The sequence below is a fragment of the Canis lupus genome, chromosome 1, assembly GCF_048164855.1.
Source record: "Canis lupus baileyi chromosome 1, mCanLup2.hap1, whole genome shotgun sequence".
Taxonomy (NCBI): Eukaryota; Metazoa; Chordata; class Mammalia; order Carnivora; family Canidae; genus Canis; species Canis lupus.
In genome coordinates, this window is record NC_132838.1 from 36,471,971 (window position 1) to 36,499,228 (window position 27,258).

Sequence of the window (27,258 nt, forward strand, 5' to 3'; positions counted from 1 at the left end):
TAGAGACTAATAGACAATTGATCAATGAAACTAAGAGGAAGTTTTTTGGAAAAGGTAAACAAAATTGATAAACCTTTATCTAGAGTCACTTACCAAGAGAAAAAGAGAGAAGACTCAAAGTTAGAACAAAAAAGGAGATGTTACAACTGATACCACAGAAATACAGAGGATCATGAGACTAAAAATAAGTATATGCAAAAAAATTGGACAACCTAGAAGAAATGGAAAATTCCTAGAAAATATACCCTACCAAGACTAAATCATGAAGAAATACAAAATCTGAACAGACCCATTACAAATAGGGTGATTAAATCAATAATAAAAAACCCTCCGAACAAAGAAAATCCAGGACCAAATGTCTTCATTGGTGTATTCTACCAAGTATTTTAATAATGAGTACTAATCCTTTTCAAACTATTCCAAAAAAATAGAAGAGGACAGAACACTTTTGAACTCATTTTACGAAGTCAGCATTACTCTGATACCAAATCCAATCAAGTACAACTACAAGAAAACAAAATTACAGACCAATATCCCAGATGAACATAGATGTAAAAATCCTCAACAAAATATTAGCAAACTGAATTCAACAATATATTAAAAAGATCGTACACCATGATCAAGTGGAGTTTACTTCAGGGATGCAAGAATGGTTCAACATCCAACATCCACAAGTCAATGCATGCAATACACCACATTAAAAAAGTGAGGAATCAAAATCTCACAATAATCTTAATAGATGCAGAAAAAGCATTTGACAAACTTCCACATTGATTCATGATAAAATCTTGTAATAAACTGAGTATAGAGTGAATTTACCTCAGCATAATAAAGGCTGCAAGTGACAAGCCCACACCTGTCATACTCAATGGTGAAAAGCTGAAAACTTTCCTTCTAAGATCAGGATCAAGACAAGGATGCTCACTCTTGTCATTTTTATTCAGTTTAGTACTAGAAGTTCTAGCCAGAGCAATTAGGTAGGAAAAGAAATAAAAGTCATCCAAATCAAAAAGGAAGAAGTAAAACTTTCTCTATTTGCAGATTAAATATAATAGAAAACCCTAAGAATTCCACCAAAAATTGTTAGAAATTATTTTAAAAATCAGTAAAGTTGAAGGATACAAAATCAATATACAAAAATCAGTTGTGTTTCTATATCATGCCAATGAACTATTAGTAAGAGAAATCAAGTAAACAATCCATTTACAATTACATCAAAATGAATGATATACAAAGAATAAATTTAACCAAAGAGGAGAAAGATGCACTGAAAATTGTAAGATATTGATGAAAGAAATTGGAGAAGACAATAATAAATGGAGAGATATTCTTCTGTGCTTGTGGAATTAGAAAAATTAATATTGTTAAAATAGTCATACTACCCAAAGCAATTTGATAGGGATTTAATACAATTCCTATCAAAATTCCAATGGTATTTTCCACAGAAACAGTATGGTATTGGCATAAACACAGACACATAAATCAATGGAACATAATAAGAGCCCAGAAATAAACTCATGTATATGTGGTCAACTAATTTTCCATAAATAAACCAAGAATATACAATGGAAAAAAATAGTCTCTTCACTAAATGGTGTTGGGAAAACTGGACAGTCAAATGCAAAAGAATGAAATTGGACCTCTGTCTTACACCATACACAAGTCAACTCAAAATGGATTAAATACTTGAATATAAGACCTGAAATTATAAAACTCTTAGAAGAAAACATAGGGGGTAAGCTCCTTGACTTCAATCTTGGCAGTGATTTTTTTTGTTGTTGTTGTTTGACATCAAAAACAAAGATAATAAAAGCAAAAATAAACAAGTGAAACTACATCAAATAAAAGCCATAAACAAAATGAAAAAGTAACGTACCAAATGGGAGAACATATTTATAAATCATGTACCCTATAAGGGGTTAATATTCAAGAAATATAAAGGATGCATAAAACTCAAGCAAAAACAAAACAAAACTATTTATTTTTAAAGATTTTATTTATTTATTCATGAGAGGCACAGACTGAGAGTCAGAGACATAGGCAGAGAAAGAAGCAGGCTCCATGTAGGGAGCCCGATGTGGGACTCGATCCCAGGACTCTAGGATAGTGCCCTGGGCCCAAGGCAGACATTCAATTGCTGAGCCACCTGGCATCCCAAAACAAAACATTTTAAAAATGGACAGAGGAACTGAACAGACATTTCTCCAAAGAAGAACTACAAATGGCCAACAGGTAAATGAAGAGGTGCTCAACATCACTAATTATCAAGGAAATGCAAATCAAAAGTACAATGTTAGAATGACTGTCATCAAAAAGAAAAGAGATAATAAGTTGGAAAGGATATGAAGAAAAGAGACCACCTGTGCATCATTGATGGGAATGTAAATTGGTGCAGCATCTATGGAAAACAGCATGAAAACTCAAAAAATTATGGGACACCTGGGTGGCTCAGTAGGTTAAGCGGTCTGTCTTTGGATCAATTCCAGGATCCTGGGATTGAGCTCCGCATAGCTCCCTGCGCAGTGGGGATCTTGCTTCAGGATCAACTAATTTTTGCTTCTCAGCCTTTTGGCTAAGATCAAGTGTAAGATAAAAGCATCTGTTTCTTGGTTTGTCTCTTTTTTTTCCCCCTTTGTGTGTTTGTTTCTTAAATTCCACATATGATTTGTTTGAATTTTATAGTTTTCTAATGATGCTGTAATCATAAGGAATTTATATCATGTTTATGTAAAGTATTTATGTTATATTAATTTGTCAACACTGAGTGCCACAATATTCTTTTTCTCTGAAGAGAAGTCTACTCATTACTTAAAGTTGGAGAGTTGATGTCCTAGGCCCTTGAAAGAAATAAGGCATGAATGGATTATATGCAGTACCCACATTTGCATTGTCATCAATTACGAATTCTGATTTGCCTGGGGGCATTTGTTTTGTAAATGTTTCTTTGTTACTAGGGATGTAGAGTTGTTGCAAAAGTTCCTGTTTCATAACTGATCTTTACCCATCACCAACTTGTAGAAAATAGGGTTTAAAGAAATCAGCTAGAATGGCCTGCTTTCAACACTGAGTGATGCAAAGCCATGTCAGCTCCTACCAAAGATTCCTATTTACGCCCTAGGCACATAAGTAAGGAAAGGAGCTGTGGACTGAGAGGTACATCTGTCAGCTTCCCCAAGGTCTCTTCAACATGATCATCATTCCAAGAGCAGGTACCTGTAAGAAGGCTGTCCACTGAATCTGTGAGTTTACTGCTGAGACTTCGATCTGTTTTCACTGTGTCACTTTTAGTAAGTTCATCTTTAAAACATATTCGTCATTTGAAATATGTTTGCTTTTGGAAGTGCCAATTTGTACTTTTAAATTTTCTTTAGAGTTATGGGAGGTTGCTGGCCATGGTCCATGCACTCACAAAAATTATAAGCCATTTTTGAAGGATTCAGTCTACTTGAAGATTGTGCTAAAGGGAAAAGTAAGACAAAATCATGGAGCTGCAAGAAGAGGATGAAATGGATGAAGAAAAAGAGAAAAAAACCATGTCTCATCCCCAAAGTAAGGCTTTTTGGTCTAGAAAGACATAGTTTCTAAATGGATGACACAAATTCATCTAAATGACCAAAATATGGATTATAAAAATGTTTAGTCTGTGAAAATTATGCTTGTTGAGAACAAATTTAATTATTCCAATTCAAAAACAATATTTAAAGGCTTACAATGAAACTATTACTTTATTAGTAATAGGCATGGCTTATTTGTTACATTCTGTTTATGCTTTTGCTTTTTCTGTTTCACTTTTATCAGTTCCGCAGGGCAGGGTGATGGTGCAAAATGAGTTTACCAGAAGTGAGTATTGAGCAACAGTCTCGTCTTAAAATAGTCTTGCAACTTGTTATGCAAAATCACAGTTGCAGAAAAATCATTAAGAGCCATTAAGCAGATCAATTATACTATCTCTAGACTTGGTATTTTTTATCCCATTCTCTTTCACAGAGAATGTTCTATTTGCATGCATAGGACAGCCAGTACATGCTCACCTTCAAGCCTCTTGCAAGTATGCCAATGTATCAGAGGGAAGTTTTCACTTAATTGTAAATTGGGCTAAAATAAAAATACAACCATGTCATTTCAGGAATTGCTGGCAGTAATAAGATTTAACTAATACCAAAATAGTACATTTTCACCGCTAATTTTCTACTCCTCCTTGTGTACCATGCACAGAAAAATAAGCTTCCTATACAATAAGAAATTTGCTTTTCTATGAGTTATCTGTTGCATTCTTTTCTTTCTTTCTTTCTTTCTTTCTTTCTTTCTTTCTTTCTTTCTTTCTTTCTTTCTTTCCTTTCTTTCTTTCTTCTTTCTCCTTCCTTCCTTCCTTCCTTCCTTCCTTCCTTCCTTCCTTCCTTCCTTCCTTCCTTCCTTCTTTCTTTCTTTTTTTCTTCTTTCTTTCTTTCTTTCTTTCTTTCTTTCTTTCTTTCTTTCTTTCTCTCTTATTTTTTTCTAATTTTTTCTAAGCTTATTTAGATTTAGACATTGCTCTTTGAGTATAGGTAAGAGGATAAAAGAAATCATTTGCTTTGGATAGTCCTTATTTTTTGGTTCTTCTGTGGTCTTTGATGCTGTTCTTGGATTCTTTATTGGCAGTTAAGAACATGGGCAGCTGCAGTGGCTTAGCGGTTTAGTGCCGCCTTCATCCTGGGGTGTGATCCTGGAGACCCGGAATCAAGTCCCACTTCAGGCTCCTTGCATGGAGCCTGCTTTTCCCTCTGTCTGTGTCTCTGCCTCTCTCTGTGTGTCTCTCGTAAGTAAATAAAATCTTTAAAACAATGGACTTTTGTGTTGGACATGAGGATCTGAATCTAGGGTCCTTTGCTTGCTGGTACTGGTGCAGTGGACAGGAGACTTTAAGGCTCATTTCCTCCTCTGTCAAATGGAGTTGAGTTGTATACACCTCATAAATTTGTAATGGGAATTAAACAATATATGAAAGGGTTAGCATAGTGGTTGGCCCATTGTAACTGAGCAGTAAGTTTCAGTTATCTCTAATATAGGAATTAGCATTATGGGGCTTATATATTTTTAAATGAGCTGCTACTAATTGCATATTTAAATATTGAGCTTCAAATGGTGTCTTAGTCCATGTAGGCTATATGCTATAGCAAAAATACTCTAGACCTTATGGCTTATAAATAGCAGAAATTTATTTGTCACAGTTCTGGAGGCTGGTAAGTCTAACATCAAGGTGCCAATAGATTTGGTGTCTGGTGAGAGCCTACCTCCTGGTTCACAGATGGCTGTCTACTTGCTGGTGTTCTCACATGACAGAAGTGGCAAGAGAGTTCTCTGGGGCCTCTTTTATAAGAACATGAATCCCATTCTTGAGGGCTTCATCTTTATGACCTTATCACCTTCCAAGGCCCCACCTCCTAATATCATCACATTGGGTATTAGATTATGATATGAATTTTGGGAGACGCAAACATTCAGTGTATAGATAGAAACCATGTTCTCTGGTAAGTTGTGTATACTGAGTAATGAAGGTTTGTTTGCAGTACTGAGGTACAGATTTTCTCACATATCTGGAAGTAATTTAAAGCTTATTGGATATTAAAATATTTAATATTTTAAACTTTAACCTATTTATTTTATAGTTTTCTTTATATATTTTCATAAACAATATTTTATGTAGAGAAGCTATATCCAAAAAGATTTGCCTGTGATTCAGAATATTTTTCTAGTCTGTTTACTGGAGAAAAATTTATTTATTGTATGACTTACAACATAGTTTTTTCATAAAGCTAACTGGTGGATTGGGATAAAGAGATGCTAACATTATCAGGGAACATTTTTTTTAAAAGATTATTTATTTATTTATTTATTTATTTATTTATTTATTTATTCATTCATTCATGAGAGACACACACACAGAGAGAGGCAGAGACACAGGCAGAGAGAGAAGCACGCTCCATGGAGGGAGTCTGACATGGGACTCAATCCCAGGTCTCCAGGATCACACCCTGGGCTGAAGGCAGCACTAAACTGCTGAGCCACCTGGCCTGTCCTATCAGGGAATATTTTTGTAGGACTGTAGGTATAAAATATTCAAAGCAGGGATTTGGACACTATGTTCTAACTGATTAAGGATCCTGTTCAGTGTTCCAACATGAAACAGATGGCACATTCAAATTAGAACAATTTAATGAAGCTTTATAAATAAAGGTAATATTATAAAGCTATAGGCAGAGTGGAAACCATAGGGACTCCTGGATTGTCATACCCCAGGCCTGAGAACCATGAGTAGGGAGAGGTATTCAGAACCAGGAAGGAGAGGGAATCATATAGAACAGACCATCTTAGAGGAACCTTCTGTTGAGGAACACAGACAGCCTTTTGGCTTGGAATACCTCATCCCCTGCTTCCACTCTCCTGCTAGATCTCCCTATGGGCTAAGCCCAAGGGCATAGAAACCTATTGCAATAATCTATTAGGATTAACCATCCAGGCTAGAGAGTAGAATGGAGGGAGGTAGAAAGTAGATCTGAAGGGGCAAACAGAAGATGTCTGCACACATGCTGGCATTATTAAAATCTAGAATTTCTTTCTTTTTAAGATTTTATTTATTTACTCATGAGAGATACAGAGAGACAGAAAGGCAGAGACACAGGCAGAGGGAGAAGCAGGCTCCATGCAGGGAGCCTGACGTGGAACTCAATTCCGGGACCCCAGGATCATGCCCTGAGCCAAAGGGCCATAGACTTTTTAGGCAGCATATGTGCTCCCTCCTAAAAGAAAGACTTTTATCTTAAATTTTAAGCTGGCCAATTCTGGAAAAGATTATCCAAATATGATTTGTGAGACAAAGCCCAGGGTACTAGCAGGATCTAGAAAGCACTGCCCAATATATAGTAACAAAAGAACTGGTAGCATTCATGATGATGTTCTGGTGATGTTCTACTCTGTACAGTCGAATGTAGTGGACACTAATAACCACTAGTTATGGTGGCTGTTATGCACCAAAAATGTCACTGAGACTGAGGACTTGAATTTAAATTTTTGCTTAATCTTAATTAATTTAAATTTAAATAACTACCTGTGGCTACAATAATGGGCAGCGTAGATCTACAACAAGATGTGCATGTTAGGGCTTGCTGATTCATTTAACCTCATTTCCCTTTCCAACAGGGTTAACAATTACTGTTTGTTGACTCATACAACATCATGTGCCTAGCAGTATGTCACACAGAGAGGAAGTCAAAGATAGGTTATAAGAAGTAACAAGTGTTGGCAAGGAGGTGGAGACATCAGAACTCTTGTGCATTACTAGTATGAATATAAAACAGTGCAACTACTGTGAAAAATGGTGTGATGATACCACACACAACAAATTACACAGAGAATTGCCATATGATTCAGCAATTCCACTCATGGTTATATACACCAGAAAAATGAAAGCAACAACTGAAAAAGAACTATTTTTCAGCCTTTAAAAGGAAAAAGATTCGGACACACATGCTATAACATAGATAAACCTTGAAGACATTATGCCTAGTGATACAAGCCAGTTGCAAAAGGACAAATATTGTACCATTCCACTTATACGACATGTCTAGATTAATCAATTTCATAGAGGCAGAAAGTAGAGCAGTGGTTGCCAGGGGCTAGGGAAAGGGGGATTGGAGAATTAGTGTTTAATAGGTACAGAGTTGTCAGTTAGGGTAGATAAAAAATTTTGGAAAAGGGTGGTGATGGTTACATAATAATGTGATTGTACCTATGGAACTGAACTTTACGCTTTTAAAAGATGACAATGGTAAATTTTATGCCACATATATTGTATCACACACAAAATATCTTCAAGGACTTTGAAAACTAGCATGGCAAAGAGAAATGGTGGTTGCTGAATGCTACACAGTGAGGGGATAAAATATGACTATTTAGCTGAGGGCTATGGAGTAATTGTACTTGAGAGGGTTGGCTGGGCTAGATGACCTCCAATCATGAAATTCAGTGGGTTCATGAGCACTTCAAATTTGGGATGGCAGTAGGATATAAGATGGTGTATACATAGGACAGGACTTCATGCAGCAGCTGTGCCCCTCTCCATGTACTTGTCCTGCTTTATCTGGGTTTATCCTTGAGTCCTCATCCATACTCATGGTTCAAAAAATCCAAACTGGAGGTGAGAGCCAACCTCTCAGAAAAAAAAAAAAAAGTATAAAACATAGGACACCCACCTGGGAGCCTAGAAGGAGTCGTGCACATCAATTGCAGAAAGCCCAGGTCCATCTAGACTGCCATTATGTATCTTCATTCCTTCATCATCTAAGTCTCAAAGATCTCACTCTCTGATAACCAATTTGCATTTTTCCAACTGAATCTCCCTAATCCCCTACCGTGTAATTCCTTGACACCCCAGAACCTCTAATCCATTAACCTAACACCTTTTCACTTTGCCTCAACACCATCATTCATGTCCTCTCTTCTCTCTTTCCTTGGTTTAAATGCCATGGTTGTTCCTTGTAATCATTCCCCTGCACAGATGCTCCACACTCTTGTTCCTCTCTCCTCCATGATGCTCAGACTCCAGGCTCCGGCTGTATCTGGATCTCTGCCTAGCACTATTTGTACCCAAATAAGCAAATGAGGCTAGTGAGAATACACAACTATACCAACTGCCCCCTCCCCCCCCATATATCATGGTCCCTGACTCCAAGTGAATCTTTAGTATTATCCAGCAATCTGACTACATTTTCAAAATCTATTTACATTCTCACTGTCCCTGAATGATATTTCATCCTTTCTACCCTCTTCTCAAACTTCCTCTCTCCTCTTCACTTTCTGCTGCTAACCTTGTTAACTTCATCGATAAAACATGTTTCTGCCTCCACATTTATCAGCATCTGTGCCCATTTGTTCTGCCTCCCCTCCAGCTATCAGAAAAGAATTCTCTACCTTCTCCAATTTAACCCCAACATTCCTTTTGCATTGGATTCTATCCCTGCTCATCTACTCAAGAACATTGCTACACAGTGATTTTAGCTCTCTTACATCATCACTTTTTCCTTGTCTTTGGCTCATGCCCATGAGCATACAAATAGGCATATTATCCAATTAAAAATAAAAATCTCTCTCTTGACCATATATTTCCTTCCAGCTATTGTCACATTCTTCTGTCTCCATTTACTCTTTTTTGATTCTCTCTGGGCCTAATCGGAGTGCTAGCAGGCAAAGTACCATGAACATTACCAGTTATTTGGTTACTATATTGGGCAGTGCTTTCTAGATCCTGCTAGCACCCAAAGAGGATCTGGGCCCTTCTTGACAACTCCAAACTTAAAGTGTCCAAAATGGAGCAGCTCTTAATCCCCAGCAATCCTTCCCTCCCCTCCCCCAACCTTACAACTTGCTTCTCAAGTAGTCTTCCCCCATTAGCATAAGGAACCTCTTTTCTTCTAATTGTTCCAAGTAAAAACCTTGACTCATCCTGACTCTTTTTACTCTCTTATGTCCTACATCCAATTAATCAGCCAGTACTGTCAGCTTCTCCTTAGGAATATATCCAGAACCTGCCCACTTCTTACCAGCTCTACTGCTAGGGTTTTTAAATCAGTGAATCAGAGAAACAGAACCATGTATTTATAAATTAAACATATATATTATGGAGGCTGAGAACTGTCAAGAACTGTAGTCTGCTAGATGGAGACCCAGAAAAGTTGGTGGTATAATTCCTGAGTCCAAAGGCCTGAGAAGCGGGAAAGTAAATGGTATAACTTTCAGTTTGAGGGCAAGTCTGTAGGCAGGAAGAAATGGATGTTCCAGCTCAAAGACATGTCCAGAGAAGACAAATTCTCCCTTACCCAGCCTGTCTGGTGTTCTATTCACTGCTTCAAGACTGGATGAGGCTTACCCATACTGGGGAGGGCAATTTGCTTTACTCATTCTATAGATTCAAATGTTAATCTCATCTAAAATATCCTTACAGATACAGACACATCCAGGATAATCTTTAACCAAATACCTGGGCACCCCATTGCCCAGTCAAGTTGACAGACAAAATTAAACAGCACAGCCTCCTAACTGGTTGGCCTTCCTCCATTGTTTCTCCTAATTTGTTAACATAATAGTAAAAAAAAAAAAAAAAAAAAAAAACCACACACACACAAACAAAACACAAACAAACAAAAAACTCAAAACCATGAGGTCACTGCTGTACTAAAAATTCTTTGACGTCTTCTTTTCAATCAGGGTAAAATATTAAAACTGTCATGACCACCAAGGCCCTACATACTCTGTTCCCCACCCCTAGCTCCAAGATCCATTGCTCTTCCCACACTCATTTTGTTCCAGCCACACTGCTACTACTCCAAGCATGCTCCTGCCTCAGGGCCTTTACATCTACAGATCTCTGCTTGAAATGGTCATAATCCATATTGTTTCTTCCCTCAAACTGTTTTCTTATCTTAGAGGTCTTTGAAATAAACCTTTTGTTTTGTTTTTAGTTTATTATAGCACCCCTCATCTCTTATTTTCTTTTAAAATAAACTTTATTTTTTTAACAGTTTAAGATTTACAGAAAAATTGCAAGAGTAGTATAGAGGGTTCTCATAAACCTTGTTCCCATTTTCCCCTATTATTACCATCTTACAATTAGTATGGCACATCATCATAACTAATGAGCCAATCTTGATACTATACTACCAATGAAAGTCCATACTTTATTCAGAGTTCTTTGTTGTTTTTTTTTTTAAGATTTATTTATTTATTTGCGAGAGAGAGAGAGAGAGAGAGTGCAGGAGTATGAGTGGGGGGAAAGGCAGGGGGAGAGGGAGAATCTCAAGCAGACTCCTCACTGAGGGGTGAGCACTCTAAGGTTCCATCTCTCAACCCTGAGGTCATGACCTGAGCTGAAATCAAGAGGCAAACTCTTAATTCATTCAGTCACCCAGGTGTCCCCTCTTTAGTTTTTTACCTAATGGCCTTTTTCTGTTCCAGGATCCCATTCAGTATACCACATACATTCAGGTGTCATGTCTCCTTAGACTCCTCTAGGCTGTGGCAGTTTTTCAGACTTTCCTTGTTTTTGATGACGTTGACAGCTTAGAGAAATATTGGTCATGTATCGTAGGATGTCCCTCTTTTGGAATTTGTCTGATGTTTTTTCTTATGATAAGCTGGGGGAAGAGGTCACAGAGGTAAAGTGACATTTTAATCACACATCAAGAGTGTATACTATCAATATGATCTATAACTGCTGCCGTTGACCTTGATCATTTGGCCAACCTCTTGTTTTTAGGTGTCTGGGTTGTGAAGTTACTCTTTTCCCTCCTTTCCACACCTTACTTTTTGGGAGAAGTCATTAGGTGCACCTCATACTTAAGGAGTGGGAAGTTATGCTTCTCCTCCTTAAGGTTGGATATCTGTAAATTTTTACAAATTCTTTTGCAGGGGAGATTTATCTCCTCTCCATCATTTATTTATTCATTAAACTGCTTATATCATTAGGCACTCATGGGTTTTCTTCTTACTTTGTAGTCTAATACTACTTTATTAATTTTGTTGCTCAAATTGTTCTAGCTTCGGCCTTTTGGGAACTCTTTTAGTTGGCTTCTGAGTTTCTCTGAAATTTTCCATCAGTGAGGGGTTGTTTTGTTTTGTTTTGTTTTTTTGGGGGGGGTGTGGTTAAGCAAGTCCTAATTTTGAGCTTCAGTCTTTTTTTTTCAAGATACCATTTCGCATAATACACACTTTATCTGTTTCTCGTTCTGCAGTGGAACGCCAGGTCTTTGAGGGCGGGGTCTTGGAGCTATTTTTAACCAGGGCAAGTATCCTCAGCCCTCGAGTGGACGCTCAGTTGGGAATGAATGAATGGATGGATGGATGAATGGATGGATGGATGAATGGATGGATGGATGAATGGATGGATGAGTGAGTGAGTGAGTGAGTGAGTGAGTGAGTGAGTGAGTGAGTGAGCGAACACACGGACGACCCGGCTGGGGCTCAGGCCACTGGGGAGGGCTGGGTCTGCGGGCCCTGCAAGGCGGGGCTGCGCCCGAGCGGCCTCTCCCAGGCACACCCACACTCCGGGCCGCCCCGCGTCAGCAGCGCCCGGGGATTCCCGGGGAAAGTCCGGCGCCTCCCGCCCGCCTGTCGGGGCGGGGATGGGGGCAGGTGCCGGGCGGCGGGCGGCACGCGGCACGCGGACGGCGGGGAGGCGCTCCTGCGGGCGGGGGAGGCGCGGCCGCTCTCGCTCTCGCTCTCGCTCTCGGGGCGCAGGAGCTCGGGGGCTCCGGGGGGGCGGGCGCTGCGGTCCCGGGGCGGGGCCTGCTCCCGCGGCCGTGGGCGCTCCCGACGCCGGGGCCGGGCGGGCGGCGCGGAGCTCAGGCGGCCGACGAGGAGCCCAGCCCGGGCCGCGGGAGGCGCCCGGAGCCCCGCCGCCAGGAGTCGCGCAACAGGTTTCCTTCCTCCTCGCGGCGCGCAGCGCGGGACCGGCGCCCGCGCAGGACGGGGCTTCTCGGCTCGCACGCTCCGTCCTCCTGCGGGTTCGTTTTCCCCCTCTACGTCTTCCTCTCTCCTTACTGCCCCGGGAGCCGAGGGTCGCCGGGGGCCGGGGGCCTCGGGGGCTGGGGCTTCGAGCGCTGTCTGGGGGGCACTTGGGGTCCGGCCCCGGGCTCACCCCCCGCTTCGCGCCTCCGGGCACTCGGCCTTGCCTTTCTCCTGCACAGCGGAGTGATTTCTCCTTTTTTTCGCCCGGTGGGCAAGGGACTGCGCATTTAGGGCTTCGTAGAAACTATGTCAGGTACCGGTGGGGAGGCTTCCCTTGCAAAGTGTGCGCCTAAGACTGCTTTTGTTTTGATTCGAGAAGAAGCTGAAGTTCTTTGGACGAATTACCGGGGATATCACTTAGGTGTGATCACCTGTACACTCCCTTGTTTTAGGTTACACTTTCTTAAAAACCCCAGAATGGGTACTTCTTGACTTGAACTTGACAGTAGGACTCAGGAGCCAGGAAATACGGATAAATTGATACTGCCTTGAAATAGTTCCTTCCAAGCCCACATAAGAAAGGCTCTATTTTTAGAAGAATGAAGACAAGCAGCAGTGGCAACGTGACAGCAAGAGCCACGCCATCCTGGGAGGGAATGAATACTGGACTCCTCTGACAATAGCTAAGGCCTGTATTATTACTTCCTGTGGTTCTCATGCACTTGTTGAGCCATTTCTCAGCAAAGGGAGGAGTTGTTATTTCCAAACGGGTATCCAGAAATGACTCACAGGGCTGCTCTTTTAATTGTGAGACTTTGTTAATGAACTTTTGAAAAGTGAGGTTTTTTCCTGGGTGTGTGTAAAGTGAGATTAAGATGTAAAATGCATGCACGCCTAAACTGGGCCGGGTGGTATAGGAAGTAACAGTTCAAGCTTTCAGTTTCCTAAAACGACAGATGGTACCGCCGACCAGCTAGGGTCACTGAGCCGATATAAGATAATCACTCACATCCTGTGCTTTGCTACAGAGGCCCAAGAGAAAATTAAGTTTGTTATTCAATAACCATCTGTTATTACGTTAATTGGTATGGTATGGTAGAAATATATCATCTTACATAGTGATTGTCACTCTCTGAATCCACATATTGGAGACAGATTGGGCCAAATCACAAACCCTCATGTGCCATGTTGGACCTGTGACTTTTTCCTATAGAAGATTTCAGCAGGTGAATGATATTGTCAGACAGGCGTTTTGGAAAGACCATTTAGAATTAAGATGGAGGACAGATTGGATGAGGACAACCCTAGCCTTAGGGGGACACACAGGAGATTACCGTAATATTTAAGAGAAATTGGAAAAGGCTTGAGTCAAGCTGTGATAGGAGTGGAAAAGAGGGAAGGAGCTGAATGGATAAAAGGCAGAACTTGACCATATCTTTAGGGGTGGGAAGTGAGGGAGAGGAAGGAGTTTAGGATGATTCCTACATTCCTAGTAAATGACTAGGATTGGAATGCAAGTAGAAGAATAGGTTTGTGGTAAAGGACCATGAGGACCTTAGGCTGAATTCACATGATGAGTCTAGAATAGTGCCTGGCACTAGGCACTGTGTACATTTTAGCTATTATTATTATTTATTTAAAAACTTTCAGGAGCACTCATTATTGTGAATTCAGTCTTTAACTCCTTACTGCATTGCTGTGGGTTAGGTACTATAATCAACTGCTTTTGACAGGTGAAAAAAGTGTTATGTTAGTAATTGATAGAGCTAGGAACTGATCCCACGCACTTGGTTCCAGAACTTACATTCTGAGCCACATTGCTTTGGTATGATATCTCTAACAATGAATAGATAATGAATGAGTGAATGAATGAATGAAATCTCCGACACTGTGATAAACTCAAAGTGGAGTCACTGTCTTGATGCCCACAATTCTTTCTCATCCAGGAATGGCCTCATATATAAGATGGGCCCTGAGTGGCCACATTGTGCTGCATGGTACCCATCCCCCTACCTTCACCCCAAAATATATTTGGTTGATCTAGGAATAGGCCTAGAATAATCAGAAAATTTCTCCTGTGAATTGTAGACACTTTTATGGAGACTCACTTTGGCTGAGAGTTCCCAGAGCTTCAACAAATGTGCCTTTAGAGCTGCTTAGGATACGACTCTCACCGAACACTGAGTGTTGACTGCTTTGCATTCCTTAGATGCGGTCAGTGATCTGTCACTGAAATCTGTAGTATCCCTCTTGTGGGGAAACAGAAAGGCTGGCCAGGGGTATTAATCCACAGAGCAGTGCCTTCTGGGGCCTGTTTTATTCTAGTTTTACCCTAAGCAGGTGTTTACCTGCCTGTCTTGCCTCTAACTTCTAGAATCTTATTAATTAAACTGGCCTGCAGTATCCCCTGTCCTCTTGATTTTAGCTGGGCAAATGACTCAGATTTCTAGGGGTTAGGGCCTGTTTTCTATTTTCAGAATCCAGGTAGATTCCTTTGGTCCCTATAAATTTTTGACAAACAAGCCTAGCTCCCCCGCTTCCTCCCAGAATCTGGCCTCAGCTCTTCACTCTTCTCATTGTTTCATGAGTTGGATTAAGACTTTGATTGTTCACCAAGCAGGGTCTAAATTATCTTTTCCTCAAAAGCCTCTACTTTGAACTATTTAAGGATTATGAACAGTGAGTTAATGTTCTACCTAAACCGAATCAGCAAACCATTTTAAGTTTGAAGGTTTTTTTTGTTTTTTTGTTTTTGCTTTTTTAAGAATTTACTTTTTCATGAGAGACACAGAGAAAGGGACAGAGACATAAGCAGAAGGAGTAGCAGGCTCCCTGTGGGGAGCCCGATGTGGGACTCGATCCCAGGACCCCAGGATCACAACCTGAGCCAAAGGCAGCTGCTCAACCACTGAGCCACCCAGGTGCCCCTGAAGTTAGAAGTTTTAAAGTTTTTTCTCCATGTGTGAAGGAATGTTTCATTCAGCATTTCTTCAGATTTAACAGGAATTCAAGGAATTTATAGCTTCCTATTATATGAGATTGACAGGAAGCCTTCCAGAATGATCCAGCCCACATGTTCACACCTTTGTCTGAATTCCTGTATGCCTGTCTGTAATTCATTCAGTGCTCAAATAATAAGGAAGGGTTTTGGTTAATATTTCATGTGGGTTTGTTTGTCTTGCCTCTTCATTTCAACTGTGGTTTCTCTGAGAGCAGAGAATCACTCAAGTTGGGGGCTTTTATAGCTCTCTCAGCTTCCTTCCTTCCATTCTGTGACTTCTGCTAATAATAAAGCCATCGGTCAGATTAAGTCATTGTTAGCCACTCCTTCTGAGTCTGTGAATAGCAGACATTATTCATTTAACCTCTTGTAAGTCTCAATAATTTGGTAATTTTTCATATAAAGCATAGTTTTAGAATTGATAACTTCCACTTATCCTTCTTGAGCTGAGTGCTTCCAACTTGATTTTGTATTGTTGTGTTTTTTTTTTTTCTTTTCAGTGGATACAGTATCAGGGTAATCCAGAAAATATTAAACTGCCCAAGAAAATATTCATCATTTTGTATACTTGTTTCTGTATTCAGAGATGTAAAATGTTATTCCATTACTCATTGCATAACTAACTTATTGGGTAAAAATGTGAATTCTGACTTTACAGAGTAGTGGAAATTGCTCTCTTGCTATCTTCAGATGGAAACAGAGTGAACAAATATGGTTCTGTCTTCTGTTTCAGTTTCAGGATTGCAGCAATGCACAACTCACCTCTTGGTTTTATTTCTAATTTTTTATTTTAATTTTTTTTTTAGATTTTATTTATTTATTTGACAGAGAAAGAGAGAGAGCACACAAGCAGGGGGGAGCAGCAAAGGGAGTGGGAGAAGCAGGCTCCCCAGTGTGCAGGGAGCCCAATGCAGAGCTCAATCCCAAAACCCCGGAATCATGACCTGGGCTGAAGGCAGATGGTTAAGCAGCTGAGCCACCCAGGTGCCTCTATTTCTAATTTTTTTTTATTATGTGTCCGGCTGTACTGATTAGTGACACAAATCTGTTGATTTGAGAAAGTGACACACAGTGTGTAAGCTGAATTGTACCGTATTGGTAGATATCCTCCATCCTCCTTCCCTCTTCCTTGATTACTACATGGTAAGCCAGGATGCAATGATGTTAGCCGATAGTATCATACAGCTCTTCTTCATTAGTTACAAAGGACTCTCATATATATTTTCTCTTTTAATTCCCATAAAAACCTGGCAAAACAGAAATGGTATTATTGTTGCTGTTGTCGTCTGTATTTGAATTCCATACTTGAGGAAAGACACACTTGGAGAAATTAAGTGACCCCTTGATTACTCAAGAAGTCAGGTACAGAGGCCCATGACCCAGTGCTGTTAGTGCTTAACTGAAAAAGGCAAGTTTAGCATCTTAGGTCACATTCCCTGCAAATAGACGGTGAGATTTGCATACAGAAGGTTTATGGGAGATGCCGTGGGAATAACACTTGTCAGGGAGAAAGCAGCAGGATTATGCAGAGGGAGAAAATGAACTTTAGCGCCTGTACAATGGAGGCCTCAACAGCAGGAAACTTTGAAGGAGGAATGGCCCCCTCAGAATTGTTTGGCAAGTAAGGGAGCTAGCTAGTCATCTGCATTCTCTGCAAGGACTAGTTAGTGGCCATGGGCTACACCCAGGCACGAGGTGCACTCTTGGACTAAGCAGCTTCCTTCAGTCAAAGGCAATTCCTGGAACTCTGAGCCTTCAGTAAGCCAACGTTTCTGGCAACTGGGGGACTGAGGGCCTTGGTCCTGAAGGAGATCAGCATACCACATAATCTACAACCTTTGTGTGCAAGAGAGCATCCTCCTCCGCTAGAGCCTTGTTTGTGTCTTTCTGACCCAAACTGTTGCCCTGCTGAGTGGAGCCCAGAAAGTTGTCATTTTATCCAAAGCCCTTAAAGGTTTAGAATAGCTGACCAGATAGCAAAAAGACAAAGTAGCCTTAATCCTAGGAAGATTAGGAGCAGAAGGGGAGCCCGGTGAGGGAAGACTGGGATGAAAGCAGTGATGTGCCTTGTAGAAAACTAACTTCTGATGCCCATGGCTAACAAAAGGCCCTTGGCTGTCCAGACCTAGAACAAAAGTGTAACGAATTGTGGTCTTTGCTGTAATTTTGGGCTTTATCATTGTTGAATGGTAAACAATTTTGTGATATTGACCTGCATTTCCTCTGTTTTCTCCTTTCATCCCCCCTCATCTTTCTATGCCTTTGAAAAGCCTCAGACCAGTCCAGTGACTCTCAGTATGTAGCCTGTAGATTGTAATCATCAGAATTACTTGGAGCCTCTAAAAAAAAACTCCCCAAAACAACAACAAAAAAGAAAACAAAGTCCAGGCCCACATTTGATATCTATTGGGACAGAATCTTTAAGAGTGGCGCATATGAATTGATATTTTCAAAAAAATTTACCCAGGTGATTTTTATATGTGTTCTACTTAGAGAACCATTGACCTAAACTATTATGCTTTTGATGATGACTAAGCCTATTGGGATTTTTCAAATTAGCAAGAAGTTACAAAAAACAGTGGGATAACAGAGCAACACATGAGCCTTGATCCCAGCAGGTTTAATAATTCACCCCTTGTCTTTCATAGCAAATTCTTGGTGTGGCCATGAGAGACTGTCCCCAATTCCCTGGTTGGCTTCTGCCCAAAATTTCTAGAAAGAGAGAGGGATGAGTCTGATTTGGCTTTTTAGTAGCTAAATGAGAGATGCCAAATTCTTTGAATAGTCATAGGGGGGAAGTCAGTGAATTTATAGGAATCAGTAAACTTTCTAGGAGAATAAGAAAGTTCCAAGACATTTTATCTCAGATGAAGCTTTGAGGTGCTGCCTTATAACTAAATCCACTAGGATGAGAGAGAACTATGACAAGAAAATATATTATCTTCTTCATTGAAATAGGGAATGATTATTGTTCATCAAAGGGAAAAGCACTTCTAAAACTACCAATTCTGAGTCTGGTCATTGCAGGAAGTATCAGACTCACTTAAAGAGTCTGATAAACTCCTAGGGCATTTTGATGCTCTGTGCTGGGTGCTCTGGGGTATATGCCAAATGCAACAAGTACAGCCCCTCATGGAACTTATAGGCAAGCAGAAAGGATGGGCAGTAAAAAAATTAACAATAGAATATAGTAAATATCAGGAAAGAGGAAGTACCACAAAGTGTGAGATCATAGAGCCAGTCCAGTTTAGTCTAAGGTCAGAGGGTTTTCCATTCTCATGAAACATATAAAAATAGAAGCTGTGAGGCTGGCTTTGGTTATAACACAAAGGGCCTCTTTGTAACAAAGGAAAATCTTTTGATCTATCTAGTTTAAAATCGACCGATCCTGCATGTGTGTGTGTATCTGTCCAGTATGTGAGCACACACATTGGTAAAGAGAGGTAAGAACATGACTCCTTCACTTAATGAGTAAAACACAGAGCAAGGAACAGAGAAGGAACTCTCTTGGTAACTCATTCGATGTACCATTGCTTGAAGTTAATTAATGTTTTAACATGTAATATATGGTAAAAAGAAAATAAATTTAAAGTCTGAAAATCATGAACTTGTATGACAACTTTTAAAAGTTAATTTTAAGAATCTGATGATTATGGCCTAGGAGGGTACTTGACAGATTTGCCTTCGGGCTCTGTTTCAGTTCAAGTTTGAAGCACATTTCCTCAGAGGTCAGCATGTGTTCTTGCTTCTCATCTTCCTGCTTCACATTCTTGACCCTGGTGAGAGAAGATGCAGCAATGCTGTTGAAGTTTGTAGCTTCCGCCTGGCTTGGCAGGTCATGCTAAGTTCTTGTTCCTTTTTTCTGGCCAGTTCTTGCTCTTTTAGTATTTCTTTTTTTTTTTTTTTTTAATTTGCTCTATTTATTCATGAGAGACACACACACACAGAGAGAGAAAGAGGAAGAGACACAGGCAGAGGGAGAAGCAGGCTCCACGCAGGGAGCCAGATGTGGGACTCAATCCCGGGTCTCCAGGATCATGCCCTGGGCCGAAGGCGGTGCTAAATCGTTGAGCCACCCAGGCTGCCCTGCTCTTTTAGTATTTCTGTATCTGCTTCTTTTCTCCCCTTAAATTATAAATTTAGTCTAGGGCAGGGATTATGATTTCTGGATTTTTAAATCTTTGAATCTCCTGCAGCTCTTCTATTATACTTTATTACATTAAATAAATAACCTAAAATGTAATATCTGGGTTAAGAGGTGATCCTTGGGTTGAGAAAGTAACCAAATGGGTTCTCTATTAAGAACATACTTGTTGGGGATCCCTGGGTAGCTCAGCGGTTTAGCACCTGCCTTCGGCCCAGAGCGTGATCCTGGAGTCCTGGGATCGAGTCCCACATCGGGCTCCCTGTGTGGAGCCTGCTTCTCCCTCTGCCTGTGTCTCTGCCTCTGTGTGTGTGTGTGTGTGTGTGTGTGTGTGTGTGATGAATAAATAAATTTTAAAAATCTTAAAAAAAAATCATGTGTCTCGAAGATGGGGGAAAAATCATTAAAAAAAAAGAACATACTTATTTAACCTGACATCACAAAGCAGATATGCCAAGTGCAAACATGCATATTTAGCCTGTGAATGTCAACGTTAATTACTAAAAATACCATCCACTTGGCTGAGTGCAGGGAAGGGATCATTAAGTCATCATGGAGCAGCACTTATTAGATGTAGATGGTGGTATAGAATGTCCTGCCGGGTCTCACTTGAATCAGCTTAGACACATGTCTACACCATCCAGCATCTTAGAATAACACTGATTTAAAGATTAGGATTTAAAACCATAGTGCAAATGAGAATATAACTCAGGCTTGAAGTGTGACTTCAAGTGAACAGACATCTGATGTCTTATGATGACCATTGACCATGTTTTCTTACATCTTTCTTCCTCTGCTTTGGCATGTTCCTTGGCTTATTTCAGGTATGACTCAATTTATGTTCTAATGTTTTGTCTTACTTTTGCTGTATATAGGAAGTATATGAATAGTTAGGAAATCATTCTCAACATTTGTTCTTCCACTTTCTATTTTGTATAGTTCAAACTTGATTTATTGCTGAAGTACAGGTTATGAGTTAGTCCACTCTGAACCCGGTTGAATACTTTAATTGTAAATTAGCTCAACTTTTAGATTTTCGTTAAGAATTGGAATTTTTATTTTTTTAAAGATTTTATTTATTTATTCATGAGAGACCCACAGAGAGAGAAAGAGAGGCAGAGACACAGGCAGAAGGAGAAGCAGGCTCCATGCAGGGAGCCCGACATGGGACTCGATCCCGGGTCTCCAGGATCCAGGATCATACCCTAGGCCGAAGGCAGGCACCAAACTGCTGAGCCACCCAGGCTGCCCAGGATTGGGATTTTTAAATTCCAAGGCTATGTTGGTGGGGTGCCTGGGTGGCTAAGTTGGTTAAGTGTCTGCCTGTGGCTCAGGTCGTGATCCCAGCGTCCCAGGATCCAGTCCCACATCAGGCTCCCTGCTCAGTGGGGAGTCTGCTTCTCCCGCGCTCTCTCTGCTCCTCCTCAACGCAGTCTTGTATGCTCTCTTTCAAATAAATAAATAAAATCTTTTTTTTTTTCATAGAAAAGACTATCTTGGTGAAATGAAATATTTTTCCTTTTGAAAACTCTTTAGAAGATAGAGCTTGTTTCCTAAAGAATCAAAATGTTGGTAGTGTCAACTCATCTGAAAAGAAGAAAGCCCCAGTTAGGCAGTATACTTTTGTTGTTTAATTGGAAAGTTTGTCGAGTTATTAATTACCCTTGCTGAAACTCAGAATGCTAGAGACACTTTCTCCTGTTGACATCTGGTTACCTATACCCACCACTGATAACAGCATGAACACAGAATGAGGATTTTTTAAAAATTTACTTTCAATTGAAGCATAGTATATAGAATATTGTATTAGCTTCAGGTGTATGACATAGTGATGTGAGATTTATATACATTACAAAATGCTCACCACAGTAAGTATAGTTACCATCTCTCGCCGTACAACATTATTGCAGTATTATTGGCTGTATTCCCTGGACTGTACTTTATATTCCTGTGACTTATATATTTTATAACAACCAGTTTGTACTTCTTCATCTCCTTCACCTACTTCTCCCAGCCCATCACCTCCCATGCCTCTGGCACCATCAGTTTGCTCTCTGCACTTATGAGTCTGTTGCTGTTTTGTTTTTTCATTTGTTTTGTTTTTTTAGATTCCATGTGCAAGTGAAATCATATGATATTTGTCTTTGTCTGACTTTCTAAAAAAGATTTTATTGATTTATTTGACAGAGAGAGAAGCAAGGGAAGCAGCAGAGGGCGAGGGAGAAGCAGGAGCAAGGAGCAAGGAGTCTGACGCGGGGCTCGATCCCAGCACCCTGGGATCTGACCTGAACTGAAGGTAGTTGCTTAACCAACTGAGCCACTCAGGTGTCCCAGAATTGTCCCAGGTTGTCTTTGTCTGTCTTATTTCACTTAGCTTGCATTATACCTTCTGTGTCCAGTCATGTATACAATATATGCTTTCAGTTTGTATTCTTTCCGTATAGTCTTAGTAACTAAAGCATAGATAAGTCTTATATTCTGATTATTAAGATAATAAGTCTAAACTAATGTATTATTTTTAATTTGTATTTATTTGCTAAACAGTAGATAATAATTTCATATTTTTATTAAGAATATTTTGTCTCCTGTGAAATACCTTTCTATATACTTTGCTCGATAATTTGTCATGTTATTTTCTTACCAGTTGGGGTTGTCTCTGCATATAATATTGAGTACCTATACAATGTTTGTTATATTTTGTGTGAATATTTTCTTCTGTCTTTTGCTTGAATCCTTAATATTTGTTATTCTTTTTTTTTCCAGAGAGATTACACATTTTATTTAGTCAAATTTGGTTATCTTTTTTCTTTGAGATTTCTTCCATAGCCTCACATCTCATAGAAAGTTATTTTCCCAGATTACTGATACTCAACTTTTCTTTCCATTAGTGTTTCTGTTACATAACAATTTTGCATTTTTAAGTCTTTGATGTCTCTGAGGCATATTATAGGGTCTCCAGTAAGGATTAGAGAGGAATAAATTCTTGCTGCTCAGTTTTACCAGCCTAGTTGTTTACATTTTTTCCCCTCTATTACTTTTTGGTGGTTGCTTCCTCATATACTAACATTTTATATATAATTGGTCTGTTTCTCAGTGTTGTGCTCATATCCATTAATCTGATTTTTATGTTTGTAAAAAGATTATGCTTTTAATTACTGTCTTATGACAAGTGGTAATATCTGCTAGGGCTTTCCTCAATCCACCAGTGCTATTTTCTTTTCAATTTAGAAAAAAAAAAAACTTTAATCATTTATTATTTGAGTTTTATTTAAGGATCATTTTCTTTTTTTAGAATTTTTTTAAATCCTGGTGGGAATTTTGGATTTAGTTCAGTCAAAAAATTAACTTGGGGAGAATTCCAGATTCCATTTACAAATGTGTCTAGGTGTGCGTTCTAAAGTGGAATCTGTGAAGAGATGGTTATGTGAGAGAGAGAGAGAAAGTAGTAAGCAGGCAGGATTGAGAACTCCTGGTTACCCTCCAGCCAAAATTCACAACATTACCCTGTTAGCATTACCAAAAAGCCCATTTTGTTCTTTTTTCCTGTTTGTTTCTCTCTTTCTCCCTGCCTCCCTTCCTTCCTTGCTTTCCTTACACTTGTCTTCTTTCTGTAGTTTTTAATTTTATCAAACATACATACATAATTAAAGAGTCAAAAAGTTCTATAAAACTAATGAAAAATGAAAGTCTGATGGAAAAAGGTCAGTCCCTTTCTATTTCATCTCACCATCCCCCAAGTCAACTGTATTAACTCTGTTTACATTTTCTTTTATGTTTACTATGTTTACTGATTCTTTTGGTTTTTATATTTATATCTTGAAATAACATACTATTTCTTGATTTTTCCATTTTGGGCATTATCTATTGATTTTCCTTACTGAAGATAATTTAGCTCATTTTAGTCCTCTCTGTTAGAGACACGTACCCCTCTTGTTCCTTTCCCCATCCTTCCAATACAGCAGAATCCCAATTTGAGTTAGATCAGTATTTAGTAATTATAGGCTTATGATTAGGAAAATGCTAATCACAAGAGATCCATGGTTTATATCAGGATTACTGTCCTCTGACTACATAATCTGTTTTAGCTTTCCTGGAGGTTAACTGTCTGCGTTTTTTGTTGTTGTTAATAGTTTAGTTTTATTTATGGTTATAATCTATTCAACCCCAAATTGTCTACATCTCCTCCCAAGGAATTTTGACCCATCAGGAATTTTGAGTTTCATCTTTCTGAAGAGATCTCTCCTGTCATCTCACCTAATCTAGACAGATGGGCTTTCCAGTCACGTGCCAGCTCTTATCTTAGAATTTCCCATTGCCGTCATCCTGGGATGCCCTCTGCCTCTCTCCTCTGCTGGATTTCATGTTAGGATTCTATAGTCTATCTTTTTTGCTTCACTTCCTTGTTTTGTTGGAACACATTCTCCACTCTCTTCCTGAGAAAGGGCATAGGAAATGTTTTTTGATGCTTTGTATAACTGAACATTATTTATTCTACTTCATATTTGATTGATGGTTTGGCTGAGTATAGAATCCTGGGCTGAAAATACATTTTCCTCAAAAATTTAAAGGTATTGTTTCATTATTTTGTTGTTTCCGATGTTGCCGTTTAGAAGTCCAAAGCGTTTTGACTCTTGTTGCTTCATAGGTGTGTTTCTGTGCTTTCCCCCTACCCCACCACTATATGATGTCTTCTCTCTGAAATTATTGTTACGCAGAATTTTAATTTAAAGTAGTGGACCTCCAAATTCTTCATTTTCTCTATTATTTTTCACCTCTTTATTTCTCCTTTGTACTTAATGGAAAAGATCTCTTATTGTCCTGTCTGTAGGATCTGGGTTGGTTTGCTGGACAGTAGGTGAAGGAAGAGGGCTTGAAGGTCCACATTTCATATTAAAAAACATTCTTCTCATCCTCCTTTCTTCAGATAAGTACCTCTCCCTTGGTATAGGTTCAGAATCTAGCCTGCACTCTCATGCCAAGATGGGATAAGGGATGACAGATCCTTTCCTTTTCTTAAAAAGGCTTTAACCAAACTCAGTTGTTACTCCATCACCTCCTTTTTCATAGATACTTGGCCTTCTAATTTGGATTCCTGGGTATTTATCTTATGCTTGTTTCTTAGCTTAGGATTCAAATTTTAAAATATCTACTATGTTAGTTATCCCTCATCCACTTGTTTACAACTTTCAGAATTTTATTGTTGCTCTCTTCTCTCTGCTCTTTCTCCCTGTTGGTGTATGCCTTTGTGAAAGTTCTTTTAGTAGGATCTTGGAAGGGAGCAGAAATACTATTTACTTTGCCATTTTATCCAGAATACAAAGATCATCTTTAAAAATACAAATGTGCGGGGATCCCTGGGTGGCTCAGTGGTTTGGCGCCTGCCTTCAGCCCAGGGTATGATCCTGGAGACCCGAGATCAGGTCCCACGTTGGGCTCCCTGAATGGAGCCTGCTTCTCCTTCTGCCTGTGTCTCTGTGCCCCTTTCTCTCTCTCTTTCTCTCTTTCTCTCTTTCTCTCTTTCTCTCTCTCTTTCTCTCTCTCTCCCTCTCTCTCTCTGTCTCTTATGATGAATAAATAAAATCTTAAAAAAAATACAAATGTGTTTTCTAGAATAAGCGTGGTAAATTAAGCTACAAGCACATAAGAATGGATATATTCATCAAAAATAGCTATTATTGCCTTAAAAAGCAGAGGCTGGAACATAGGACTGCGATGTTTAAGTGGACAAGTTTGGATTTGCATGGGGTTGGGGCAGGGTGAGAGTCATCTCTGATTGGAAGGCATGTCTAGAAGGAAGGCAGGATAAAATGGCGGTAGCGAAGCTTCTATAGGCCAAGACAGATTGAGGGCAGTTAAGTAAAAAGCAAATAACTATAATCTACAAATTCTCTGTTGATGTTCATGGAGAGTGTGTATATTGACCATCAGGAGTAAAACTATAGGTCTTGCATTTGTTGAGAATTCACTCACTGTGTATCAGGCACCTTAGTGAGGACCCCTTGAGGTTGGTAGTATTATTCCAATTTGCTCAGAGCTGGGAGTCCAACGCAGGTTTATTAGACTTTGCTCCCTCTTTTAAATACTAAGCTATTATGTCTTTGTATCATAGCTGACACCAGTTACTGAAACTAAGAAACTTTTTGCCTTTGCACAGAAAACCAAAAATGTATCTCCCTTCATTATCTTCGTAGTTCTGTCTTTAAGTGTGTTGAAAATCAGGAAGTTACATAAGTCAGTTTTGTTTCAGCTATCTTTGTACTTTAAATATATCAGAAGCCTATTTCACATTTCTGAATTTTCATTTCTTTCTTCCTATAAGTTTTTTGTGCTGTTGTTGCTTATTAAAAAAAAAAAACACTTTTAAGGAACTGAGACCACATTTCTTTTGCTCATTGAGCTAACTTCATCCTCTCATATTGCCTGGCACACAGTAGGTACTCACTAAGTACTTGTTGAATAAATGCATTAAAGTCTCTGTCATAGTAGTCCATGCAAACACATATGTCCTGAAAGATGTGCACAAGAACAGCAACCCCATAGCCTACTTTATGAATGTGACTTAAAGGTTAGTTAACAGGGTGCCCAACTTGGTTTATGAAAATAAAATAAATCTAACATGCCATCATTTGTATGCTGTTATATATAGTTTAGCTAATAAAAGAGATATTTTAATATGATGCTAAAATCTAATAAATGCTCAACAGAAAGTTATGGTATTTAAATTTATGCATTTTACAGTTGTTGGAATGAATCTACGGGGATATTGACAGTCTGTGCATGGGGGAATAGATAAAACTATTCTTTAGAGAATTTTCTACAATCTTGAATAGATAGGAATGTATTTATTGATTCCAATTATGAATGTTACCAAAATAGAAGCTCCCCAATAAGGGAATATGTAAATTCTATTAATATTAAAAGGTCTGTAGGATTACTTTTCAATATCTAAAGGTGTTGATTCTATATAGCACTAAACAGCATGACTACTGCATGGAATGTTTATATTCGGGTAAACGTGTAAGAAATTTGGTCAGCTCCGCTTTTTAGTTTGTTAGTTTTGCTTTGCAAGGAGCTGGTTTTCTTCTTTGACAGGCATAATGTGAGATATTCACTTTGAAATAAAAGTTTTCATTATAAATGAGTTTATTCCCTTGGCCCTCCTTCATATAGTAAATGAAAAACATCCACATTCCTGGGGTTCTGAGTGAATATAGGGCATTAATATTCTGTCCCCTGAGTAATTTAATAATATAGAAATTGCTACTAGAATAGTTCTGTGGTTTTATAGGGTCATTTTATTTTTTTTCATTACATGATTTATTTTATTTTTTTATTTTTATAAATTATTTTTTATTGGTGTTCAGTTTACCAACATATAACACCCAGTGCTCATCCTGTCAAGTGCCCACCTCAGTGCCCGTCACCCAGTCACCCCCACCCCCCACCCACCTCCCCTTCCATCACCCCTAGTTCGTTTCCCAGAGTTAGGAGTCTCTCATGTTCTGTCTCCCTTTCTGATATTTCTCACTCATTTTTTCTCCTTTCCCCTTTATTCCCTTTCACTATTTTTTATATTCCCCAAATGAATGAGACCATATAATGTTTGTCCTTCTCCGATTGACTTATTTCACTTAGC

General features: G+C 39.3%; 1 protein-coding gene across 16 annotated transcripts in view; it reads left to right on the top strand.

Moving 5' to 3' along the window:
• The first annotated feature begins 2,984 nt into the window (after positions 1–2,984).
• STX11 (syntaxin 11) overlaps positions 2,985–27,258 on the top strand; it is a 44,739-nt gene continuing 20,465 nt past the window's right edge. For 2 of the 16 annotated variants that reach the window (XM_072826626.1, XM_072826664.1), the window contains exons 1-2: positions 3,404–3,549; positions 21,810–21,918. Coding sequence is in view for 3 of the 16 variants with exons in the window: in XM_072826608.1 (XP_072682709.1) it covers positions 3,483–3,549 (67 nt within the window). In the remaining 13 variants the exon portion in view is untranslated. Of the gene's footprint in view, positions 3,288–3,371; positions 3,550–4,638; positions 4,826–12,317; positions 12,534–12,574; positions 13,166–16,440; positions 16,463–21,809; positions 21,968–27,258 lie in introns of those variants that run through there. The other 14 variants (XM_072826608.1, XM_072826615.1, XM_072826616.1 and 11 more) reach the window with 14 other exon arrangements.